The 24,837-nt window shown below is 43.8% G+C and overlaps 2 protein-coding genes across 9 annotated transcripts in view; one reads left to right on the plus strand and one right to left on the minus strand.

Moving 5' to 3' along the window:
* Positions 1–377: 377 nt before the first annotated feature.
* NDUFAF1 (NADH:ubiquinone oxidoreductase complex assembly factor 1) lies at positions 378–24,726 on the plus strand. Of its 8 annotated transcripts, none has more exons than XR_006282333.1 (6): positions 423–569; positions 6,896–7,535; positions 13,936–14,121; positions 14,564–14,638; positions 21,854–23,734; positions 24,063–24,726. XR_006282333.1 is itself a non-coding variant. In XM_038406524.2 (5 exons), the coding sequence occupies exons 2-5, from the start codon at positions 7,029–7,031 to the stop codon at positions 17,345–17,347; spliced, it is 909 nt and encodes a 302-aa protein (XP_038262452.1). In that variant the 5' UTR covers positions 378–569; positions 6,896–7,028; the 3' UTR covers positions 17,348–17,479. The 8 variants fall into 8 exon arrangements, 5 of the variants coding, with proteins under 5 accessions (XP_038262452.1, XP_038262454.1, XP_043373449.1 ...); XR_006282334.1 differs by having other exon boundaries at positions 21,854–23,637; XR_005293607.2 differs by having other exon boundaries at positions 517–892.
* Positions 18,876–24,837, minus strand: part of NUSAP1 (nucleolar and spindle associated protein 1) — a 32,847-nt gene continuing 26,885 nt past the window's right edge. Inside the window, 2 exon segments of the mRNA XM_038406523.2 lie at positions 18,876–20,230; positions 20,892–21,003. Coding sequence (XP_038262451.1) covers positions 20,143–20,230; positions 20,892–21,003 — 200 coding nt within the window. The 3' untranslated portion in view covers positions 18,876–20,142.

The following is a 24,837-nucleotide window of genomic DNA, read 5'->3' on the forward strand; positions in this document are numbered from 1 at the left end:
CATAAGCTTTCGTGAGCTACAGCTCACTTCATCGGATGCAACAAGGACATAGTGATACAGTTGGGAATAAAAACCAGGAATCCTGATTCCCAGCCCTTGTTCTAACCAGTAGGTGATGCTGCCTCCTGGCAGAGGGATCTGTATCCTGGAGGGATGCGTGCGCATGAAAGCTTTCGTGAGCTACAGCTCGCTTCATCGGATGCATCACGAAAGCTTACGCTCAAATAAATTTGTTAGTCTCTAAGGTGCCACAAGTACTCCTTTTCTTTTTGGGAATACAGACTAACACGGCTGCTACTCTGAAACACACACACACACGGGGACCCAGCTGCGGACAATGGCATGCCGGCTGCGCGGGGAATGCGGTGGGTGTAACTGTGAGCACTGAGGTTCCGAGTGACTCGCTCCCAAGTGAAGCTGGTCCGCCAAAGCGTTGCAGCGCCTCAGGGGGGTGCGGAACCTTTGCGACGCGGCCAGGGTTCCCCTGACGGGAGCTGAATGCGGCGGACCTGGTCGCTAGAGGCTGAGCGGCCTGTGGTAAGGGGGAAGCCTGCGGCCTCTGGTGTTAGGTGAGGCCGTTGGAACGGGGGCCGTGGCTGTCCTACGGCAGGCTCACTTGGGAGCAGCGGGTAGCCAACCTATCCCCGGGAGTGGGGCTGGTCTGCGGGGAGGAGGTTCCTGACTGGCATCGGCCCGTCTCTCCTCAGCACCGATCAGCGCCCCCAGCCTGGTGTTTTCCAATGAGCTGGTCTGGGGAGGCTGGTCGGGCTGCTGCAACCGGGCGCCTTGTGACAGTCACCGCGTCGTGACATGATGCTGCCGAGCTAGCCGTAGAGTAGCGTCCAGGGCCGCTGTAATCACGTCTGGGAAAGGTGGGGTCGGCCCCTCAAAGGTAAATGGCGGAGCTCCTTTGTGCTATCTATCATGTCCCCCACGGCCTCACACATCAGGAGGATTAGAGAAAACAACCTGTTAATTAGGGCAGAGCTTAAAATGCATATGAGTACAGAGGGGAGCATAGTGGGAGTGCTTGTGTGTTAAGGGGGAGTGAATGCATGGGAATTATTCAGCTCTGAGTGCATTTGTTTATACTCACAAAATGCTGCATTCCTACAAAATGTTGCAGATTCGGTAGAACCCCAGCTCTCCAAAGGTCTCTGAGGTCCCCTGGAGACTTGGCAGTGAGGTGCCTGCCAAAGCAAACTTTAAAGGTTACCTGCAGAGAAGAGGTTTCAGAGTAGCAGCCATGTTAGTCTGTATTCGCAAAAAGAAAAGGAGTACTTGTGGCACCTTAGAGACTAACACATTTATTTGAGCATAAGCTTTCGTGAGCTACAGCTCACTTCATCGGATGCATTCGGTGGAGTAGACCTGCTCCAGTTTGAATTCATCCTTTTTAAACATGGGAGACCAGAACTGCACACAGTATTCTAGGTGAGGTCTCACCAGTGCCTTGTATAACGGTACTAAAACCTCCTTATCCCTACTGGAAATGCCTCTCCTGATGCATCCCAAAACTGCATTAGCTTTTTTCACAGCCATATCACATTGGCAGCTCATAGTCATCCTATGATCAACCAATACTCCAAGGTCCTTCTCCTCTTCCGTTACTTCTAATTGATGCGTCCCCAATTTATAACTAAAATTCTTGTTATTAATCCCTAAATGCATAACCTTACACTTCTCACTATTAAATTTCATCCTATTATTATTACTCCAGTTTACAAGGTCATCCAGATCCTCCTGTATAATATCCCAATCCTTCTCCGAATTGGCAATACCTCCCAGCTTTGTATCATCTGCAAACTTTATTAGCACACTCCCACTTTTTGTGCCAAGGTCAGTAATAAAAAGATTAAATAAAATTGGTCCCAAAACTGATCCCTGAGGAACTCCACTGGTAACCTCCCTCCAACCTGACAGTTCGCCTTTCAGTAGGACCCGTTGCAGTCTCCCCTTTAACCAATTCCTTATCCACCTTTTGATGTTCATATTGATCCCCATCTTCTCCAATTTAACTAATAATTCCCCATGAGGCACTTTTTGAGTTCTTTTAACATCTGTGATAAATTTCCATTTTGGAAAAAGGATGTCTTTGCAAAAGAGTAAAAGAGCCCTCCACTAATATATGTGCTGAAATCTGACTTTACTTATAAAAACTTATGCAAATAATTTCTACTTAACTGACTAAATTGAAGTTCTATAACCGTTAAGTTTTATCAGCACTCTGTCTCTTAGATCAGTGTTTACATGCTTTTAAAGTGGAGATCAGAACTGCAATGTAATTTACAGAATGAACAGTAAATTTGCCAATCCGTCCCTCTCCAAAGCCTATGGGGGACCAGAATAAATCTACGTTGAGCCTGGCCTATTAATCTTCATTGCACTTCGGAAGGGCTGAGGTCTGCATAACATTCCTAGGACTGTCACTTCTCTTTTAGTTAGTAACTGTACTTTGTTTTAGGGAGGATCTTTACTTCATCCCTTGCTAGCAGGGAACTGCAAAACCTTTCCTTGCCAGTCATTCTGATTGAACAGTAGTGTGTGTGTTTATGGGGTGGGAATTCCTTGTCCTGAAAATTATTTTAGGCTACAACACATATCCCTTGATCTGTCAAGAAGCAAATATGGGACATGAGAATAATAATAATGCTACAGGCTATTTCTCCACTCTCATAGCAGTTATGTGCTGGATAAGCAACACTTTCTTCTTTTTTTGACACACATGTTCTTCTGTCATGCTCTCTAATCTTTGGTCTGCTACTGCCTGCCTGGACGTATCATTGGTTAGGTGGCAGACTCCCACAGGACAACTAGCAACAGCTGCTTCAGAGTAGCACAGTGCTAGTGTTGAAGCTGGCTGCAGAGGCAAACGGCAAACTAATTATAACTGATCTAGTTTCCTGATGCAGTCAATACTACATGTAAAGTGCTTCTGTGCTTAAGTTAGTTGCTCCTATGTAACTGCTTCTGACACTGCAAGGAAAGGAGAAGAAAAAGGGGAAAAGAGAGGAAGAAAATGAGAAGGACTGGAGGATAAGCAAATGCAGAGGGTTGGATATAAGAGTCCTGCTGATGTTCCACAAAAGATTTTAACTTTGAATTATATGGGACGTCAACGTTCAGAAGAAACTCTGGAGTAGGGAAGTTGGACTTTTGAATTAAGAATTTCCATGGGGAAAGAACAAGTACAACTGTTGAGCATTATTGGCACTTTGATAATATTTGTCTTGAACACCTTTCTTAAAATCCCAGAGGAAATAGTGTATTTTAAAAGGTCAGGTCAATTTCTATAGCAAGTCCAATCCAGTCTAGTTTTACTTGTCTGAAATTATAATAGCCAGTACATGGGGCTGTGAAATAGAGGGAAAAGTGTGTGGGTGGGTTGGGGGTGAGGGGGAGGGTAGCAGTCTAAAAAGAATACAGAGAACATCCTTTCTTCTCCTAAGGGGAAGATTGTCATACTACTTTGGGGTGGAGGCTTTAAAAGCATTTTTGGGGATGTTTTTGGATGCAATCTGCCATTTTAAATCCTCCAGCCAATTCAACTCTTCCTGGCATTTCTATTGGTGCTAGACTAAATGTGATCTGTTAGGCATGCAAGGTGGTTGAGTGATGCTTAATAATGACAGGCAGAATGAGGGAAGGTACAGTATGACTGCTTAGACTTTCTGCATATTTACATCTGAAAGGTCATAATTGAATGCCAGATGAAAGGACCATAGCAGTCCATATGGCATTATGGTTCAACTGCTGTGCTCTTCCCTATGGACTGATCTACACTTAAAATGCTACAGTTATGCTGCTGTAGTGCTTCAGTGTAGACACTGCCTATGCCAATGGGAGGGATGCTCCCATTGACTTATATAATCTACCTCCCCAAGAGGCAATAGCTAGGGCCATGTCTACACTAGAGAACTTACAGCAGCACAGCTGTAAGATCTCTTGTGCAGCTGCTCTATGATGATGGAAAAGAGCTCTCCAGTCAACATAATTACACCACCCCCAATGAGCAGCAGTAGCTATGTCAGTGGGAGAAGCTCTCCTGCCAACATAGCGCTGTCCACGCTGGTGCTTATGTCGATGTAACTTAAGTTGCTCAGAGGTGTGAAAAAACATAAGTGGCATCAGTTATGCCAATATAAGTGGTAGTGTAGACATAGCCTAGGTCAACGGAAGAATTATTCCTTCAACTTAGTGCTGTCTACACAGTGGATTTAGCTAAATTTCTCAGGGATGTGGATTTTCACACCCTAAGAGATGTAGCTATACTGATGTAAAATTCTTTGTAGACCAGGCCTATGCCTCTTACTGACTCTGCCACGTTCCCCGCAGGAAAGAATATTGTGCAGATGAATTATGGACTTTTCAGTTTTTCCATATCTGGCATTTGATACTGTTGGAGACAAGATACCACAGGGGTTTTCAAACTTCATTGCACTGCAACCCCCTTCTGACAACTAAAATTACTACACAACCCCAGGAAGGGGGAACTGAAGCCTGAGCCAAAGCCTGAGCCCCACCGCCCCGAGTGGGGAAGAGGAGGCAAAGCGAAAGCCCAGGCCCAAGCCCAAGTCCCACTGCCCCAAGTGGGGAGACCAAAGCTGAAGCCCAAGGGCTTCAGCCCCAACAGGGGGCCTGTAACCTGAGCCCTGCTGCCCAGGGCTGAAGCCCTTGGGCTTCAGGTCTGGCCCCGGGCCCCAGCAAGTCTAAGCCAGCTCTCGCGACCGTGGGTGTTGACTCCGTGGGTGCTCTGGGGCTGGAGCACCCACGGAGAAAAATTAGTGGGTGCTCTACACCCACCGGCAGCCAAGCTCCCCTCCCCACCTCCTCTCACCTCACCTCACCTCACCTCTGCCTCCTCCCTTGAGCATGCAGCGTCCTCGCTCCTCCGCCTACCTCCCAGCATTTGCCACTGCAAAACAGCTGTTTCGTGGCGTAACAAGCTCTGGTGAAGATGGAGGAGGAGTGGGAACGTGGTGCGCTCAGGGGAGGAGGCGGCGCTGGGGTGGGGATTTGGGGAAGGAGTCCAATAGGGGCAGGGAGGGGGCGGAGTTGGGGTGGGGACTTTGGGGAAGGGGTTGGAATGGGGGTGGGACAGGGCAAGAGGGGGCAGGACAGGGGTGGAGTCAGGGCTGGGCCGGGGGCAGAGTGAGGTCGAGCACCCACCAGCACCAGAAGTCGGCGCCTATGCTGGCAATCCCATTAAAATGGGGTTGTGACCCACTTTGGGATCCCGACCCACAGTTTGAGAACTGCTGAGATAGAAGACGAGATGGGCCATTGCTGTCCTAGTATGGAGTTCCTGTTTTTTCCCACGTTAAATACCAGATTGCTTCAGTTACTGGAATGGTCAACATTGGATGATATTGTTAGAACAAAGATCACAAGTGATGTCGGACTGAAGCTGGTCTTTCATAACATTTGTTCCATGACTTCTTTAGATGAAAGTTCCTTCAGGGTTGTCTTTTAACTTGTGCCTAAATAAGGGATGTAAAGCAGGGGCTAAGCTATTGCACTATAAGGTCTACCTTTGTCAAGTGACCTTTTCCTGTCCTGTGACAGAATTCAACAGGTGGTCTGGGTACCACAGACCTTAGAGTCTGAGTCCCAGTCTTCATGTTAATAGCTAGGCTGTGAATATTTCTATGCAATTATATATCTGCAGTTCTTCTTTCACTTTGTCAGGATATGGTGCACATATGTAGTGATTATTCCCAGACATATAGTTATCTTGAAATTGTGTTCAGATTTGTTAATTAGAATTCAGGAGTCCTCTAACAGTTATGGTAGGGTATTTAGGAGCTATTTATACAAAGAGATGAAATGTGTATTTTTTGAGCTAACATGCCTTTTTTTTTTTTTCTTTTCCCTCTCCTTTCTTCAGTTCTCTCTTTTGCTTAGAGTATTCCCTGCACACTAAGTTCCATCAGGCTACAGAAACTTTTCAATTTTTAAAAATATTTTATAAGAAATTATGTGGATGGGTTATCAGACATGAGCATCTTTCAGTCTGAGAGTTTCTAATGGTATGCCTTTGATATAAACTCTAAAATAAATGCAGTAATGAATTGGAAAATTAATAGTCATTGAGATGGATAATAACATATATAAGTTTAAAAAAAAAAAGTGAGGTGGAAATTCCCTTTGCATGAAACCTAGTAATTTAATCTGTACTTAGTTGTCCTAAAAACACTGTTAACTACATAATGATTCCATAACTAGTTTGGGTCAAAATTGTTCACAAAATTTTGTTCACACAATGCTTTAAAGTAGGGGTTCTCAAACTGGGGGTTGGGACCCCTCAGGGGGTCATGAGGTTATTACATGGGGGGGTCATGAGCTGTCAGCCTCCACCCCAAACCCCGCTTCGCCTCCAGCATTTATAATAGTGTTAAATATAAAAAAAATGCTTTTAATTTATAAGGCGAGAAAGTCGCACTCAGAGGCTTGCTGTGTCACAGGGGTCACCAGTACAAAAGTTTGAGAACCGCTGCTTTAAAGGTACACCATCAACTTGAAAATTTTATATCTCTTTGTAAAAGTTGTATCTACTGTTGTTACAAGTAGCACCTGAATTTACTATAATGGAAAGAGAATAAATGGGAAAATATTTTTCAGTTGATTTACTTTATGCATTTTACAGTACTTTGTGTAAGTCAGTCAGTTTCTCCTGTTTGTGGTGTCTTCAACACAACAAGTGCAGGCAAAAAGTATTTAAAAATTAGGAAAATGTCACTGTAAATTCACAAGAGGGCTCAGCAGGTGTAGTACTTGAAACTACTTTTAACTCGTATATTTTGAACTGACTGGACTTCAAGTTGGTGTCCCTTTTAAATTAAACTTGCAAGAATGCTTCAGGTATAGCTTCTCTAATTGTTTCTTCTCATTACAGGTGGAGGCAAGCTACATTAACCAAAATAGGATCTATCTAGGTTTTTGTTTTGTTTTGTTTTTTTGAAGAATTTGTTTCCAACCTGATAGTTATCTTAAGGAATTCTGATTATTCTTCAACCTTGTTTATCATTATGGCTCTATCTTTTAAATTGCTGGACAGTATCTCTCTTTCTAGTAGGTGCCATAGGCAAAATGCCTTGCATCCTTTGCTTGGACCTCTCCTCACTGATTGCATCTCAAAATTGTACAGTAGCTATAGGAGACCAGGGACATCCCCTGATAACACTCCACCTTGGAAGATGAATTTCAGCTTTGAGAAGGGAGTGGATGGAATTAAGAAGCATTTTGGTGTCCTAAAAAAGGAGTTGGTGGATCACTGGAAAGGCCCTGAGGGCTATCGTTTAGACGAGTACTTGTTGGAACAGACTAGAGTGGTCTGGGAGTTTCGCAGCCAGAAAGATTTAGATGAATGGGTGATTTCTTCTGATGTAGAGATCGGAGGGAAAAGTGAAGCCTACCTAAAACTGGGTAAAAATAATCAAACTGCTCTGCTGTATGGGACCCTCAATACTGAAGCACCTCGTGATGGGGAGACAGGATACAGTGGATATTGCGCAATGAGAGCCAAGCTGCCAAAGGTGAGTATAACTTAATGACTTAAGTTATTAACATTGTGTTGAATCAGTCAGCATTTCTCTGCAATCAGGACTGGAGCAGTAGAGACTTGGGTGGAAATTCTCTCTAGAAGAATACCTTATTGTGTCATGTTTAATTTAAATGAGGAAAGAAAACAAATGCTCCCTGATGCAAGAAAAAGAGAAACAGGCTGAAGTTACATACTATGCATCTCAATTTTATTGCACAAAATTGACTTCACGCCACACCCAACTGGAGAAACCTCTACCCCTTGGGTACTTGTTCTTCTGAATATGAATAACTGATGTGTTTACTTGGCATGGTGCAGGGAGCTTACAGATTAACTTTCACTATTCCACACATTTCACAGTCTGTCCATTGAATAAAAAAAGCAAAGCTCGTACTATTGCTTTTTACTGGTGTTAGCTAATTAGGGTTCTGAAATTTAAATTTATAACAACTTAATGTGTCAATTTGACTAAAACAAAGGCAGCCTTTCACCTAAGATCAGAACCTCTTGAGAATTTAACAGGAAAATCTATTGTCCTGTGTTTTACAGCTGTATAACTGCTCGTCAAACCAGCCAGAATAGGTGGTCTTTTACTTGTTGCAAATGTATCAGAGCATCTGAAGGAATGAGACACTACTGCATCAGTCCATTCAGTGATGTTATTGCTGTCCTGCGCTGTGAGCAGGCTGAATGAAGCCTTATCTCAGGGCTAGATCTTCCTTTTCAGGAAAGAAACAAATTACTTTTTTTTTATCTGCATAAAGTGGGTTTCCTACTGCACCTTGATAACTGAGCAAAAGACAACCTTGTGTATGGTCTCCACACAAACCAAAAATCTCCTGCAACAAAGTTTTGTACCCAGAATTGGTTTGTTTTAAATGACTGGTTTAGTGACTAACATGTGTTCCCCCAGAGTCTCATTAATCTCAGTAAGAAAAGCAGTACTTGTGGCACCTTAGAGACTAACATTTATTAGAGCATAAGCTTTTGTGAGCTTCAGCTCACTTCATCGGATGCATTTGGGGGAAAAAACAGAGGAGAGATTTATATACACACACAGAGAACATGAAACAATGGGTTTATCATACACACTGTAAGGAGAGTGATCACTTACGATAAGCCATCACCAGCAGCAGTGGGGGGAAAGGAGGAAAACCTTGCATGGTGACAAACAAGGTAGGCTAATTCCAGCAGTTAACAAGAATATCAGAGGAACAGTTGGAGGTGGGGTGGGGGAAAATACCATGGGGAAATAGTTTTACTTTGTGTAATGACTCATCCATTCCCAGTCTCTATTCAAGCCTAAGTTAATTGTATCCAGTTTGCAAATTAATTCCAATTCAGCAGTCTCTCGTTGGAGTCTGTTTTTGAAGCTTTTTTGTTGAAGGATAGCCACTCTTAGGTCTGTGATCGAGTGACCAGAGAGATTGAAGTGTTCTCCAACTGGTTTTTGAATGTTATAATTCTTGACGTCTGATTTGTGTCCATTCATTCTTTTACGTAGAGACTGTCCAGTTTGGCCAATGTACATGGCAGAGGGGCATTGCTGGCACATGATGGCATATATCACATTGGTAGGTGCGCAGGTGAACAAGCCCCTGATAGTGTGGCTGATGTGATTAGGCCCTATGATGGTATCCCCTGAATAGATATGTGGACAGAGTTGGCAACGGGCTTTGTTGCAAGGATAGGTTCCTGGGTTAGTGGTTCTGTTGTGTGGTGTGTGGTTGCTGGTGAGTATTTGCTTCAGATTGGGGGGCTGTCTGTAAGCAAGGACTGGTCTGTCTCCCAAGATCTGTGAGAGTGACGGGTCGTCCTTCAGGATAGGTTGTAGATCCTTGATGATGCGTTGGAGAGGTTTTAGTTGGGGGCTGAAGGTGATGGCTAGTGGCGTTCTGTTGTTTTCTTTGTTGGGCCTGTCCTGTAGTAGGTGACTTCTGGGTACTCTTCTGGCTCTGTCAATCTGTTTCTTCACTTCAGCAGGTGGGTATTGTAGTTGTAGGAATGCATGATAGAGATCTTGTAGGTGTTTGTCTCTGTCTGAGGGGTTGGAGCAAATGCGATTATATCGTAGAGCTTGGCTCTAGACAATGGATCGAGTGGTATGATCTGGATGAAAGCTAGAGGCATGTAGGTAGGAATAGCGGTCAGTAGGTTTCCGATATAGGGTGGTGTTTATGTGACCATCGCTTATTAGCACCGTAGTGTCCAGGAAGTGGATCTCTTGTGTGGACTGGTCCAGGCTGAGGTTGATGGTGGGATGGAAATTGTTGAAATCATGGTGGAATTCCTCAAGGGCTTCTTTTCCATGGGTCCAGATGATGAAGATGTCATCAATGTAGCGCAAGTAGAGTAGGGGCATTAGGGGACGAGAGCTGAGGAAGCGTTGTTCTAAGTCAGCCATAAAAATGTTGGCATACTGTGGGGCCATGCGGGTACCCATCGCAGTGCCGCTGATTTGAAGGTATACATTGTCCCCAAATGTGAAATAGTTATGGGTGAGGACAAAGTCACGAAGTTCAGCCACCAGGCTAGCCGTGACAGTATCGGGGATACTGTTCCTGACAGGGAAAGATTAAGAATGAGCTCTCAAAACTGGATACTCTCATAAAGAATCAACCTTCCACACAAACTTCCTTGTGGCTGGACTTTACAAAAACTAGATAAGCCATTTACAACACACACTTTGCTTCTCTACAAAAGAAAAAGGACACTAAGCTATCTAAACTACTATATGCCACAAGGGGCCACAACAATGGTTCCCGTAACCCACCCAGCAATATTGTTAATCTATCCAACTATACTCTTAGCCCAGCAGAAGAATCTGTCCTATCTCGGGGCGTCTCCTTTTACCCCTCCACCCCCACGAACATAATACAGTTCTGTGGTGACCTAGAATCCTATTTTTGACGTCTCAGACTCAAGGAATATTTCCAACACACCTCTGACCAACATATTAACCCACAGAGACCTTCCTGCCAACACTACAAAAAGAAGGATTCTGCGTGGACTCCTCCTGAAGGTCGAAACAGCAGCCTGGATTTCTACATAGAATGCTTCCGCCGACGTGCACGAGCTGAAATTGTGGAAAAGCAGCATCGCTTACCCCATAACCTCAGCCATGCAGAACACAGTGCCATCCACGGCCTCAGAAACAACTCTGACATCATAATCAAAAAGGCTGACAAAGGAGGTGCTATCATCATCATGAATAGGTCGGAATATGAACAAGAGGCTACTAGGCAGCTCTCCAACACCACTTTCTACAAGCCATTACCCTCTGATCCCACTGAGAGTTACCAAAAGAAACTACAGCATTTGCTCAAGAAACTCCCTGAAAAAGCACAAGAACAAATCCGCACAGACACACCCCTAGAACCCCGACCTGGGGTATTCTATCTGCTACCCAAGATCCATAAACCTGGAAATCCTGGACGCCCCATCATCTCAGGCATTGGCACCCTGACAGCAGGATTGTCTGGCTATGTAGACTCCCTCCTCAGGCCCTTCGTTACCAGCACTCCCAGCTATCTTCGAGACACCACCGATTTCCTGAGGAAACTACAGTCCATTGGTGATCTTCCTAAAAACACCATCCTAGCCACTATGGATGTAGAAGCCCTCTACACCAACATTCCACACAAAGATGGACTACAAGCCGTCAGGAACAGTATCCCCGATACTGTCACGGCTAACCTGGTGGCTGAACTTTGTGACTTTGTCCTCACCCATAACTATTTCACATTTGGGGACAATGTATACCTTCAAATCAGCGGCACTGCGAAGGGTACCCGCATGACCCCACAGTATGCCAACATTTTTATGGTTGACTTAGAACAACGCTTCCTCAGCTCTCGTCCCCTAATGCCCCTACTCTACTTGCGCTACATTGATGACATCTTCATCATTTGGACCCATGGAAAAGAAGCCCTTGAGGAATTCCACCATGATTTCAACAATTTCCATCCCACCATCAACCTCAGCCTGGACCAGTCCACACAAGAGATCCACTTCCTGGACACTACGGTGCTAATAAGCGATGGTCACATAAACACCACCCTATATCGGAAACCTACTGACCGCTATCCTACCTACATGTCTCTAGCTTTCATCCAGATCATACCACTCGATCCATTGTCTAGAGCCAAGCTCTACGATACAACCGCATTTGCTCCAACCCCTCAGACAGAGACAAACACCTACAAGATCTCTATCATGCATTCCTACAACTACAATATCCACCTGCTGAAGTGAAGAAACAGATTGACAGAGCCAGAAGAGTACCCAGAAGTCACCTACTACAGGACAGGCCCAACAAAGAAAATAACAGAACGCCACTAGCCATCACCTTCAGCCCCCAACTAAAACCTCTCCAACGCATCATCAAGGATCTACAACCTATCCTGAAGGACGACGCATCACTCTCACAGATCTTGGGAGACAGGCCAGTCCTTGCTTACAGACAGCCCCCCAATCTGAAGCAAATACTCACCAGCAACCACACATCACACAACAGAACCACTAACCCAGGAACCTATCCTTGCAACAAAGCCCGTTGCCAACTCTGTCCACATATCTATTCAGGGGATACCATCATAGGGCCTAATCACATCAGCCACACTATCAGAGGCTTGTTCACCTGCACATCTACCAATGTGATATATGCCATCATGTGCCAGCAATGCCCCTCTGCCATTTACATTGGCCAAACTGGACAGTCTCTATGTAAAAGAATGAATGGACACAAATCAGACGTCAAGAATTATAACATTCAAAAACCAGTTAGAGAACACTTCAATCTCTCTGGTCACTCGATCACAGACCTAAGAGTGGCTATCCTTCAACAAAAAAGCTTCAAAAACAGACTCCAACGAGAGACTGCTGAATTGGAATTAATTTGCAAACTGGATACAATTAATTTAGGCTTGAATAGAGACTGGGAATGGATGAGTCATTACACAAAGTAAAACTATTTCCCCATGGTATTTCTCCCCCCCCCCCACCCCACCGTTCCTCAGATATTCTTGTTAACTGCTGGAATTAGCCTACTTTGCTTGTCACCATGAAAGGTTTTCCTCCTTCCCCCCCCTGCTGCTGGTGATGGCTTATCTTAAGTGATCACTCTCCTTACAGTGTGTATGATAAACCCATTGTTTCATGTTCTCTGTGTGTGAATATAAATCTCCCCACTGTATTTTCCACCGAATGCATTCGATGAAGTGAGCTGTAGTTCACAAAAGCTTATGCTCAAATAAATTTGTTAGTCTCTAAGGTGCCACAAGTACTGCTTTTCTTTTTGCGAATACAAACTAACACGGCTGCTACTCTGAAACCTGTCATTAATCTCAGTGGGGATCCTTGTAGGTGCTTGGGTCTGCCTGTGTGGAACAAGTTGCAAGATCAGGGCTGCATCTTATAAAATAAAGGTGATGAAATAGAGAAGGTGTGCAAGAGTCAGAGGAATTGGACATTTATATGGATAACAAGCATGTTAGCATCTAATACATTTTGGAAAGGATGGTAGATATATAAAAGCTAGTTTCAAGGCTCAAGCCAATTTTTATTAGGGATTAGAATGAGACTTTCATCGGGGGCAGGGTCTCCCACATCTGCCATCTGTGAGGTTTCTTGCACCTTCCTCTGAAGCATGCTGGGCTAGATGGAGCATTGGTCTGATGTACTATGGTACCCCTTTTTATGGGTGGAAGTAAAAACAGATGTTAGGTCTGCTACCTTTGAGCGGATAATCTGGTGCTGGAAATGAAGTCTCACTTGTTATTGTGATTGAAGAAACAGCAAGCATGAATCTTTAGACCAGTGGTTCCCATACTTGTTCCACCACTTGTGCAGGGAAAGCCCCTGCTGGGCCAGGCCGGTTTGTTTACCTGCCGCGTCTGCAGGTTTGGCCAATCGCGGCTCCCAGTGGCCGCAGTTCGCTGCTCCAGGCCAATGGGAGCTGCTGGAAGCAGCACGGACTGAAAGACGTACTGACCACCGCTTCCAGCAGCTCCCGTTGGCCTGGAGCAGTGAACCACGGCCACTGGGAGCCACGATTGGCTGGACGCAGCAGGTAAACAAACCGGCCCAGCATCCCAGGGGCTTTCCCTTCACCAGCCGTGGAACAAGTTTGGGAACCACTGCTTTAGAGCATTCAATCCCATTTGAGGCCTCTAACACATAACCGAAATTCTATGTGACTGATAGCATAGTGATAGTCACTCACTCTAGCTTTTCTTATCCTCCAGTTTCTGTAGGTCACAGTAGATAGCTTGGATAAGGAGAGTGTCCAGAAAGGGGAAATTGATCAAAGTGGTAGTTACCTGTGGTCTTCATAGTAGTAATTCTCATTGAAATATTGAGCTGCAATAACATGCTTTATTTATACCTTCTAGGGAGCGTTTGAAACAAAGAAGTATTATGATTGGTCAAACTTCAATAGTCTGTATTTACGCATTCGTGGTGATGGTCGACCCTGGATGATAAACATCTATACCAACCCATACTTCTCCCATCAAAAGGATGACCTGTACAATTACTTCATATTCACCCGAGGGGGTCCATACTGGCAGGAAATTAAGGTAACTTTGAATATTTCCTTGGGACTGAGGAAGATTAATCCTCTTCAGTACTGTATTGCTTTAAAGACTGCTGCATTTATGCATACTTAGTTCTTGGGCTTATCAATACTGACAGAAGTTCCCCCAACAGCTATTCTTTTTCTATTGAGAAAATAGCTAGCTTATATAATTCTGTCTAGTCACATGGTCAGGTCATGGAGTTCCACAGGGCAACCAGCAACAGTCACCACAGAAGAATATAGGGCTGGAGCTGGCTTCAGAGGGAAATAAAGAATAAGTTTGATCTGGTCCATCTTCTGTGTATTAACTCCATGTGTATGACTGGCACTATTGCAGGAGCCAGGCAGAGCATAAAATAGGTTATTAAGCCTTATAGGGAAAGTAGTTCTTCTAGTATTGTATGTGTACATGTAAAACTAAAGGCTGTATTCCTTATTGTCAGATTCCATTCTCCAAGTTTTTTCTCTCAAGTCGGGGGAGAATCCAGGATGATCAGCACCCACTCTGGTTAGATAAGGTAAGTTGTTTCTGCACATAATACTACTGAAATTCTCATTAAATGATAGTAACTGTGTAAGTGAAGACCATTTAAAACTCTTCAAGGTATCTAGAGCTATATGAACTTGAAATTGCAGTATTTTTTCTCCACAGATATTAATTTTATCTTTCCCTCTTAATTTTCCAAATTTAATTACTCATCTAAACCAGTGGTCTCCAAACTTTTTTGATCACACACCCCTATCAGTAAAAATTTTGAGCACGTACCCCCCTATATATTTGTGTAAGTTATAAAATACACAAAAAATAAATTAAACAATGAGATGAAATAAATAAAATTAAAAATATTGTTTAACAGTATAAACCTTTTTTGCTCATTAAAAAATTAATAATCTTAGTGAACAATGTGATTGAATATGCTTTATTTTTGAAAATCTTGGTTTAAGACTTTGATATAGCAGGTGCTCAGGGTGGGGGTGCAGAAGGGCGCTCAGAGTGGGGGTGCGGGAGGCAGCTTAGGGCTGGGGCAGGCAGGGGGTGCAGAGCACTTACCTGAGGCAGCTCCTGTTTGGTGCAGGGGGTGTGCGGGTAGCTCTGCGCAGCACCACGCGCATGGCCACAATTCTGGGAGCTGTCCCCCCCCACCCCAGCAGCAGGGCCACCCAGAATGCAGGGGCTTCAGGACCCTGGGCTAACAAAGCCCCAATCTGCAGCTCTAAAGCTCCTTTTGGAATGCGGCCCTGCGAGTATGGGCCGGAAGACTCAGGAGGAGCAGGGGTAGCCGTGCAGCCAGTGGCTGGAGAGAAGTGCCGCTTCTTTTCGGCTGGCTTTGAAGGGGAAAGTGCCGCTTCTTTCTGGCTGCGCGGCTGCCCCTGTTCGATGGGCCGAAGGACTCAGAACCACCCCTCCTGCTGTGCCACCCTTTTGCTCTGGTGGTGCTCCGCCTGCTGCGTCCCCCAAATCAATCGTCTTGCGCACCCCATTTTGGAGACCACTGATCTAAACAAATTTGAAGAGATTTGGTTACTAAGAATCAGTTGACAATTTGAGGCTTTCAGAGAACCCTGAAAAACTACTGATGAGGAGGCAAAGTCCTGCATTTAGACAAAGTCAAAGAAAAGTAGCTCTAAATGGTCAATTATGGCAAAGTGGGGTGTACTAGGACAGGTATTAAATATGTATTAGCAACCTCAAAATGGTGAGTAGTGAGGTGATAATTTGTAGCTAACAATTCTTTAGGATAGTCAAGACAGAAGAAACCAAAAGCTAGGTGAATGGGTAACACTGTAGCATATGAAATTCACTGTTAAATGCAAGGTGAGACACATTGGAAGCAATGGGCTATTTGTACACCTTACTCAGTTCTATGTTAACTCAGGAGAATGCTGGTCATCACTGAGGACTGGTCAATGTACAGTTTGTCAAAAGTAAGCAAACAATGTAAGGAGGAGAGTCATTTTATGTAGTATCCATTACATAAATCAATGTTATGTACTCACCTGGAATACTGGGTTCAATGCAAGTACCCAGTTAAAAAAAAATACATAGGGGGTTCAGAGAGGGGTGATGAAAGTGATTAACAGCCCGAAAATACTTCAGTAGTAAGAATGAAGAAATTGGAACTGTAGATGAGACATGGTAAAGGTATACAAAAGAGCAATTGATAGAGTAGGTAAATCAGATACAAGAACAGGGGAAATTCAATGAAATTAAAGCTTAAATACAAACCTAACAGAATACTCAATGTTACCCTGTCAGACTCCTTACCACAAGATATCATTGAGACTACAGGCTTAAGGTTCAAAAAAGTATTATACCTTTTGTATAGTTAATGAGAACATCCAGAGTTACATTATTGAAGATAAAAATCAAACCCAAAATCTTTTAAGAGAGGCTTTACATTTCAGGGCATTAGCCACCCTCTGTTTGATGAGGGCCAGAAAGAAACTATCAGAGTAACATAAGCCATAATTGGCTACTACAAAATTTCATGCACTTTCCTTGGTTTGATTGAGTATGGGAATTCTTGTGTGTAATACCTGACATTTCCTCCTTAAATTCCCCCCCCCTTCCGCAATGGCTTCCATCCTTAACATTTTTCTTTGTGAGAATCTTTAGCAGTCTACTTAAGTTTTGAAATCCTAAATTACATGGAAATAGTCATTATGTCAAATGGGAAGTTTGCCATGAATAAATAAGTCTGCATATTTAGCAGTATACTTAAAGGCAGAATCAGAGAAATTTGCAGTATTGAAGAATTTCCTGGGTTAAAAATTCCAGGGCTTTTCCAGGATCAATAAGACACTCCTTTTTCCATATAGCTCAACATAGTTCAAAGACTTTAGAAAATACACAAGGGCACATTATATCACTCAATCATATTCTGTAGTATTAATCCAAAGTGTTTCAGGAGTAATTTTGCTGTAGCAGTGTTGCACATTTGAATAGATTCCTGTTGTAACATGAATATGCTTGTGTGGTCAATGCACTGTATGGAGAACATGGAAAAGTTTCCTAGGCTTTACTACCTTTAATCTCCCCATTACTTGAAACAATATCCAAATGAATAACCAATTTCTTTTATCAGATTAGTACTGTTGGATTCACATTGGGAGACAAGGCAGATGGCCCTTTCCAGCTGGAAATAGACTTTATTGGATTGCTAAATGACAGAGCTCATACAGAAGAATTCGCCTATGAAAAATATGAAAGAAATCCTAAGGTCTAGATGGGCCTGAAATCCTGTGGAACCTGCTTCAGTAGCTCATTTTATTAAATATTTATACATCATGTTAAACTTGAGTTTCTTCATGCATGATGGGGGTGGGAATTCACATAAATATTAGAGTAACTGCATGAAGTGAGTGGGATGGACTCCATAATAAACTGAGCAGACTTGCAGCTTCAGAACATATGGTATTAAAGGTTTCTTGTGGTTTCCAACAGCCAGTTGCAGAAGTCCACTGTGAAAACAGACCATATGAGAGCATTTCAAAGAGAATCAGGGTCCAGTAGTGCAAAGTTATGATAGAAACTGCTGTCTCAATATATTGTTCAGACACATGCCTACTCGTTAGAGGCAGTTTCTATCCCATAACTGACAAGGCACAATTCATAAGATAATAGGGGCTTGCAATGCTGTAAGATTTCCTGGTTTGTATTTCATCTCACCTCTAGAATTAGAATAACCTTCCCTGCTTAATACTATTGCACACAGAAAACCATAGTCCTTGGGCTGTGAAAAAGACTCTCAGAAACTAGGACTGTTCCATAAATTGAGGAGCAACCTTCCCTGGGCCTCACAGAGGAGTAGACGGGGGGGTGGATAGGAATCCAGTCTGAGCTTTCCCCTTTTTAAAAAAAAAAAAAAAAAAAAAAAATCTAGTTATGGTTACAAAGCAAATCTTCAAAAACGTGAGCTGTGTAATGAATGGAGAGAACCTGAAAAAAAAATTGCTTTGAGGTGTCAGCTATCACATTTCAATGGGCGTAGATGTCAGTGATGAGGATATTGACACAAAGTATTTCATTACTCAGAGCCTTTGAGAGGAGGGGAAGTATATGAAGAGTTACACCAGGATTCTCCAGAGTGGGTATTCAAAAGCTGGTAAAGACCTACACATCTTAATTTATACAACACACAGCAGGGTGTGGAGGTGATGAGATTTTCCTGAAGAGGGTTTGGTTTTGCATACATTTGTTTTAGGACAAGGAGTGCTGGGTTTCAGTTCTTCCATATTCCTGAGGAAAGGTTTATATTTAATAAAGGATTTCAATCAAAAAAGAGTGTTCAAAAAAAGTGCTCAACTTAAAGTCTAGAGAGTTAGAACAGTTCAGATGCTGTACCTGCTTATATTCCTTGCCAGTTTGAGGCATATTTTCCTATTTAAGTGTCTCCCATTTATGTCAGACTCAGACAGTAAACTGATAAGACCATACACAATATTGTCAAAAACAAAGTAACATTCTGTAACGTTATCCCTCTGTCCCTGCTAATCACTATCAGTAAGAGTGTTTCAAAATTCTAATTTAGGACATCTCAACAAGTGAACTGCGTTACTAAAAGTGATTAGGTGGACCACGAAGCTTGGCAAATGGTAATACATTCCTTTTCTTTAGTGTAAGAGAGGATATGACCTGTATGTATGAGCACATCTGGCAATTGCATACGGTTAAACTTTGAGTGTGTCTGTCTGTCTGTCGCACACAGACACTAACAGCCACCCTCATTATTTAAGTCATAAGCAACAGCATTAAATACAAAAAAAACCCAAAACATTTATTTTCTCCAGTTAAACAGTTTAAAAATTTATATAAAAAGCTTTACTATTTCTGAATCTAATGTTTCAAATATCACAGGAAAGGTTAAGCCTAAACACAAAAGTGAACCTATTACTTTGTAAATATTTGCTCCCAAGTCCAAAGAGTTGTAATGAAATAGCAACTGCAGTGCCTCCTCCTCCCCCCACTCCTTTCCCCTGTGCTTCCAGTCCATTCCATGATGTTTAATGATAAAATCAAGATGATTTTTCTTTAATCATCATCTTTGGAAAATTGCTGATATTACTGCTACATTACTTTCTAAATCTACTCTAAATACATCATACCTCAAAAGAACTTGGTTTACTAATATAGAGTATCTTGTAAACACTTCAGACTAGACAACAATTGTTCTATTATGCCAAATTTTATCCTGTAATAAACATGGAGAGGGACAAAAAACTAATAACTGCTCTTCACATATCTGATTAGCCTCCTACCAAGGTTTGTGTTAACTTCTACTTATTTTTTTCCTATTTCATTTTAAAAAAGGGTACCATTATTTAGGGCTTTTAGTTCTCCAGAAAGCCCTTATAATATGGTTTTCCCTCTCCTAGAGATTGTCGTGTACTTCACAAAAGACTTAAATATAGGAAACTGCTCTAGCAATTGCTGCTACATATACCCTACTTGTCAGAGAAGTCTCCCAGTGTCTTAAATATGTCTTGATAATGGAATATATTTGAAGTTATTTAGCATCTAGAGAAATATGCCCAATTGATAAGTGACTCAATGTGAATAGGCTTCATGATTATTCCTTTAACATTTCCTCTTCCCCGCCCCCCCCCCTTAATATCTCTTCAGTCTAATAATTTTATGGAATCTGCTGACTTAGGAGGAAGCTTTTGTTCAAAATCTACAACCAAGAATATCCAGCAAATCTACAATCAAGAATATCCGGACAATCTAAAACCTAATGGGATGAATAGCTCCATGTGATTTGAGATACTCTGGGGCTCTACTTAAAACATTAAAAGATTTAGAGTATCGATATTTTATCGAACTTGTAAAAATCACTAACAACGTTAAGCTCAACAGCACTAAGAAAGCCTGTCCTACATGGCTAGTAATATCCAGTCAACTCAGGTGACCCGACTCATCTTTTAATGCACACATTATAACCATAAATATTTACAAAGGTCGGAAAGATTTTTCCTGAGAACAGTATTTACAGTGAGACCTTAAGAAGTTACTAAATTCCTCCTAAGCCATGGATAGTCCTCTGCGGGTTCCAAGCAGCTGAGCCTTTTTCTGCTTTCTCTCCTGCACATGCTTCTCACGCCTCCCTTCTCTGAAAGTGAAAAGAAAACAAATCACACTAAATTGGAGCAAGTGAGCAATTAGTTGCATAGGCACAGAAATAACTATATGCATAAGCAGTTAGAAGGAATCGCTTAGGTTAGCTAGACTAGAGGCTCCCAGATTCGCTTAGTTGCACTGGCCACTGCTCCATTTTTTACTCATTAGATTACATATAGAAATATATGGCTGGAAGGAACCTCAAGGAGCCATCTAGTCCAGCCCCCTCCACTGAGGAAGGGCCAAGTAAACAGAGGCCATCCCTGACAGGTGTTTGTCTAACCTATTCTTAAAAGTCTGACTCTTATGAACTCTTTTGCAGAAGCACAGCCCATAAAGCATACTGGTCACACTATACAAGGCTACATCTTGAGCTGATCAACCTGTTAAAATCAAGGTGGGGCCTACCATGCTGGGACCTGTACTTTCCAGCAGTCACATTTAGCCTAGGGAGAAGGCAGCTGTGAGCTATACTTTGGTCATCCTGATGCTAAACATTTTGATAGAGATAGAAAAATTTCTCTTACATTAAGTATGGTTAAGGACAGTGCATTTATTTAAAAAAAAGTGTTGACTTGTCACACATTTAAGTTTTAGTGCTCTCCTACAGAGTTCTAGTGTTAAAATGGCACCTAAAACACCCTTGTACTGACCTGGTCTGGAGATGTGGCTGTTTGTAATCTTTTGTGTGTGAAGAGATGCTGCTATTCATAGATTTATTCAGGACAGTGTTTTCTTTTGAGTCACCCCAAGGTTTCAGTCTTCCTACATTGTAAGGAGCAAAAAATCCCAACAAAAACAACAGACCAGCTAGTTATTAAAATTTAGTAATTGTGTGAATTTATGTTGTTAATACTGGCATTCTTACCCTCAACTCTACAGATAACACAAGTTGCCTGACTGCATTTAAGATCAAGCACAAACACCTTGGTGAATTACATCAATCTGGATACTAGCCAGCTATTTGGGGAGAGGGCTTTCTATTGGGGGTGGCAGAAGCCTCTGCTCAGAACCCTGCCTGTGGGGTAGTATTAATTGGGCTCCCATAATGGAGCCCTCTCTGCTACCGTGGAAGGCAGGAATCTGCCACGATGGTCTTTGGCTGACAAAATCCTTCCCGTTCCTTAATCCACTGTGCCCTATTTTAGAGGGAGGGGAAGTGGCCTGGTTCAGAGGAAGAGCAGCCTCAGCTCCCTGCCATCTGAGCAGAAAGCTCTGAGGGGGGCTGTCTTGCCAACACAGCAGCAGACTCTAGGGTCAGCAGAAAAAAGAGTTACTAACCTTTTGTAACTATTGTTCTCAGAGTTGTGTTGCTCATGTCCTTTCCATTGTAGGTTTATGTGCTCACCACATGCAGTGGTGCTGAAAGTTTTTCCCTCCGTGGTATTAATAGAGAACCAGCTCTGGTGCCCACTGGAGTGGTGCATGTGTTCACTGGTATAAGGAGCGCCGCCAGCTTCTCCCTCCCTCAGTTCCTTCTTGCTGGAACTCCGAGAGAGGGGAAGGAGAGTGGATCATGGAATGAACATTAGCAACACATCTCAAAGAACAGTTACAAAAAGGTTAGTAATGGTTTTCCTTCTCTGAGTGATTGCTCGTGTCCATTCCATTCTAGGCAACTCCTAAGCAGTACCTCTGGAGGCGGGCAGGAGTTCAGTCAATTGCAACACAGCTCTGCCAAATCTAGCATCATCTCTGGTCTACTGGGTAATGGCGTAATACGTGGTGAACGTGTGTACCAAAGACCAGCTTGCAGCCCTGCAGATGTCCTGGACAGGGCCATGACCAGGAAGGTAGCTGAAGACACTTGAGCTCTAGTAGAGTGAGCCTTCACTATTGGTGGTGGCACAGCCTGTGCCAACTTGTAACAAGTGCAGATGCAGGTGGTAATCCAGTCTGAAATCATCTGAGAGGACACCGGAAGGCCCTTCATCCTATCAGCGATCACAGTAAAGAGCTGAGTCAATCTGTGGAAGGGCTTGGTGCACTCCAAGTAGAAAGCTAGGGCACACCCAACATCTAGAGTGTGCAGGCATCTCTCCTTGTTGGTCGTGTGAGACTTTGGACAGAACACTGGGAGGAAGATATCCTGACTGACATGGAGGTGCGACACCACCTACAGCAGGAAGGCCTGATAGGGTCACAGCTGAACATTGTCCTTGTAGAATACCGTATACGGGGGCTCCGAAGTGAGGGCTTTAATCTCGGAGACTCAACTTGCTGAAGTAATGCCGACAAGGAATGCAACCTTCCACAACAGGAGCAGGGGGAACAAAAAGCCATAGATTCAAAGGGTGGACCTGTGAACCTGGAGAGGACCAGGTTAAAAAGTCCCATAGGGGAACCAGGCTGGAAAGTCTTTTAAGAACCTGATAATCATCTCATGTGATAATACAGATCTACCCTGGACACAGGGATGGAAGGCCAATATGGCTGCCAAGTGCACCTTGATTGAGGAAAAGGTGAGGCCCTGGTGCTTCAAGTGAAGCAGGTAATCCAGATGGGCCTGTAGGGACGACTGGGTCAGGAAAGATATTCCATTCTGACTCCCAGCAGGAGAAATGCTTCCTCTTTTCCAGGTAAATTGCTCTGGTGGAGTGCTTTCTGCTCTCCAAGAGAGCCTGCTGTACCTGATTAGAGCAGGCTTGTTCCTCTAGGTTCAGCCACACAGCAGCCAAGCTGTGAGGTGAAGAGCGGCGAGATTCGAGTGCAAGAATTGACCGTGATCCTGGGAGACAGGTCCGGGCGGTTTAAAGTGACCAGGTCCATGAGCATGCCGAACCAATGCTGGTACAACCATGATCTATGCCTTGGTCCCTCTTGATCTTCAAGAGAACCTTGCTCATGAGTGGAATCGGCAGGAAGGCATACATCAGGTCAGCTGACCACAACAGGAGAAAGGCATCAGAAAGTTAGCCTCTGCCTAGGCCTTGCAGAGAGCAGAATTGATGACACATTCTGTTCTGTCTTGTGGCAAACAGGTCCACTCGGGGAGCTCCGCACTTCTGGGAGAGCATCCTGACTACTTCCGAGTGAAGGGACTACTCAGGGTGAGAGAAGAAGGGGACTACTCAGGCTGAGATGATCCGCCAGCGTGTTCAGGACGCCAGGGAGGAGCGAGGCTTCCAGGTGGATTGCATGCTAAATACAAAAGTCCCATAGACAGGGGGCTTCTTGACACAGAGCCAGTGAATATGCTCCCCCCTGCCTGTTGACATAGATGATGGAGGCTGTGTTGTCTGTCAACACCTGCACCACCCGAGCAGACAGCTGGGGAAGGAAGACTCTACAAGCCACGTGGATGGCTCTGAGTTCTCTGGCATTTAAATGTAACATGAGATCCTCCCGAGACCATAATCCCCGAGTCTGCAGTGCATAGAGATACGCTCCCCAACTGAGGTCAGACGTACCTGAAATCAGGGAGACTGTGGGTTGTGGGCTTGCAAATGGCACACCTTCCATTACCAGAGTTGGATCGGACCACTACTGCAGGAAGGTAAATACATGTGTGGTGGGACTGTGACAATCTTGTCCAGGTGATATCTGGCCAGGGAGTAGACTGACACCAGCCACATCTGGAGGGGAGGCAGCCTGAGTCTTACGTGACGAATAACATATGTGCAAGCTGCCATGCGCCCCAGTAGTCTGAGGCAGACCCAGGCAGTGGCGAGCAGATGGGCCATGATGCTGGCAATCAGATCTGCCATTGCCCTGAATCTGGTCTCTGGCAGGAATGCTCTGGTTTGGATAGAGTAGAGTATCACTCCAACAAATTCTATCCTTTGAATCGGGATTAATGTTGATTATTGTTCATTTATCAACAGGCCTAAAGCTTGGCAAGTGGCCCACAACTTCTCAACATTATGCTGGACCTGGAGCGGCCCTTGATGAGCCAGTCGTTGAGGTACTGGTAGATCTGGATACCTTGACGTCTGAGGTAGGCCGCTACCACCGACTTGCACTTCGTGAATACCCTTGATGCCTTTGCTAGGCCAAAGGGGAGCATGACAAATTGGTAGTGACTGGTCCCAACTACAAAATGTAGGAACTGTCTGTGTCCCTGAAATATTGACATGCGAGTAGGCATCTTTCAGGTCAAGGGCGACGTACCAGTCTCCCAGATCCAGGGAAGAAATGATGGAGGCCAGGGATACCATGCGGAACTTCAATTTCTTGAGATACTTATTGAGGCCCTGCAGGTAGAGGATGGGGCATAGACCCCCTTTGGGATTAAAAAAAAAAAAAAAAAAGATTGTGGGAATAAAACCCTTTTCCCCTTAAGTGCAGAGGAACATCTTCTACCGCTCCCACCTGCAGAAGGCCCTGCACCTCCTGAGCGAGTAGATGCCTGTGAGAAGAGTCCCTGAAGAGGGGGATAGAAATAAAATGAAGGGTATACCCCCCTGCTACTGTACTGAGGACCCACTGGTCCAATGTTATAGAGTTCCAGGCAGGGAGGAAGAGAGACAGGCGGTTGTAAAAAAGAAAGAGGGATCCTGGATCCGGGACACAAGCTAGAAGGTCACCCTTGAGCGCACCCTCAAAATGCCTTCTTATTACCCAATTGGGTGCAGATAGAGCTCCAGTGAGCTAAGGAGG

The sequence above is a fragment of the Dermochelys coriacea genome, chromosome 6 (genome assembly GCF_009764565.3).
Source record: "Dermochelys coriacea isolate rDerCor1 chromosome 6, rDerCor1.pri.v4, whole genome shotgun sequence".
NCBI lineage: Eukaryota > Metazoa > Chordata > Testudines > Dermochelyidae > Dermochelys > Dermochelys coriacea.

Coding starts and splice junctions, on each gene's coding strand:
- NDUFAF1 (XM_038406524.2), top strand. CDS start 7,029: ATGGCTCTATCTTTTAAATTGCTGGACAGTATCTCTCTTTCTAGTAGG. Junction 14,122..14,563: donor CATACTGGCAGGAAATTAAG/GTAACTTTGAAT, acceptor CCTTATTGTCAG/ATTCCATTCTCCAAGTTTTT. Junction 14,639..17,206: donor ACCCACTCTGGTTAGATAAG/GTAAGTTGTTTC, acceptor TTCTTTTATCAG/ATTAGTACTGTTGGATTCAC.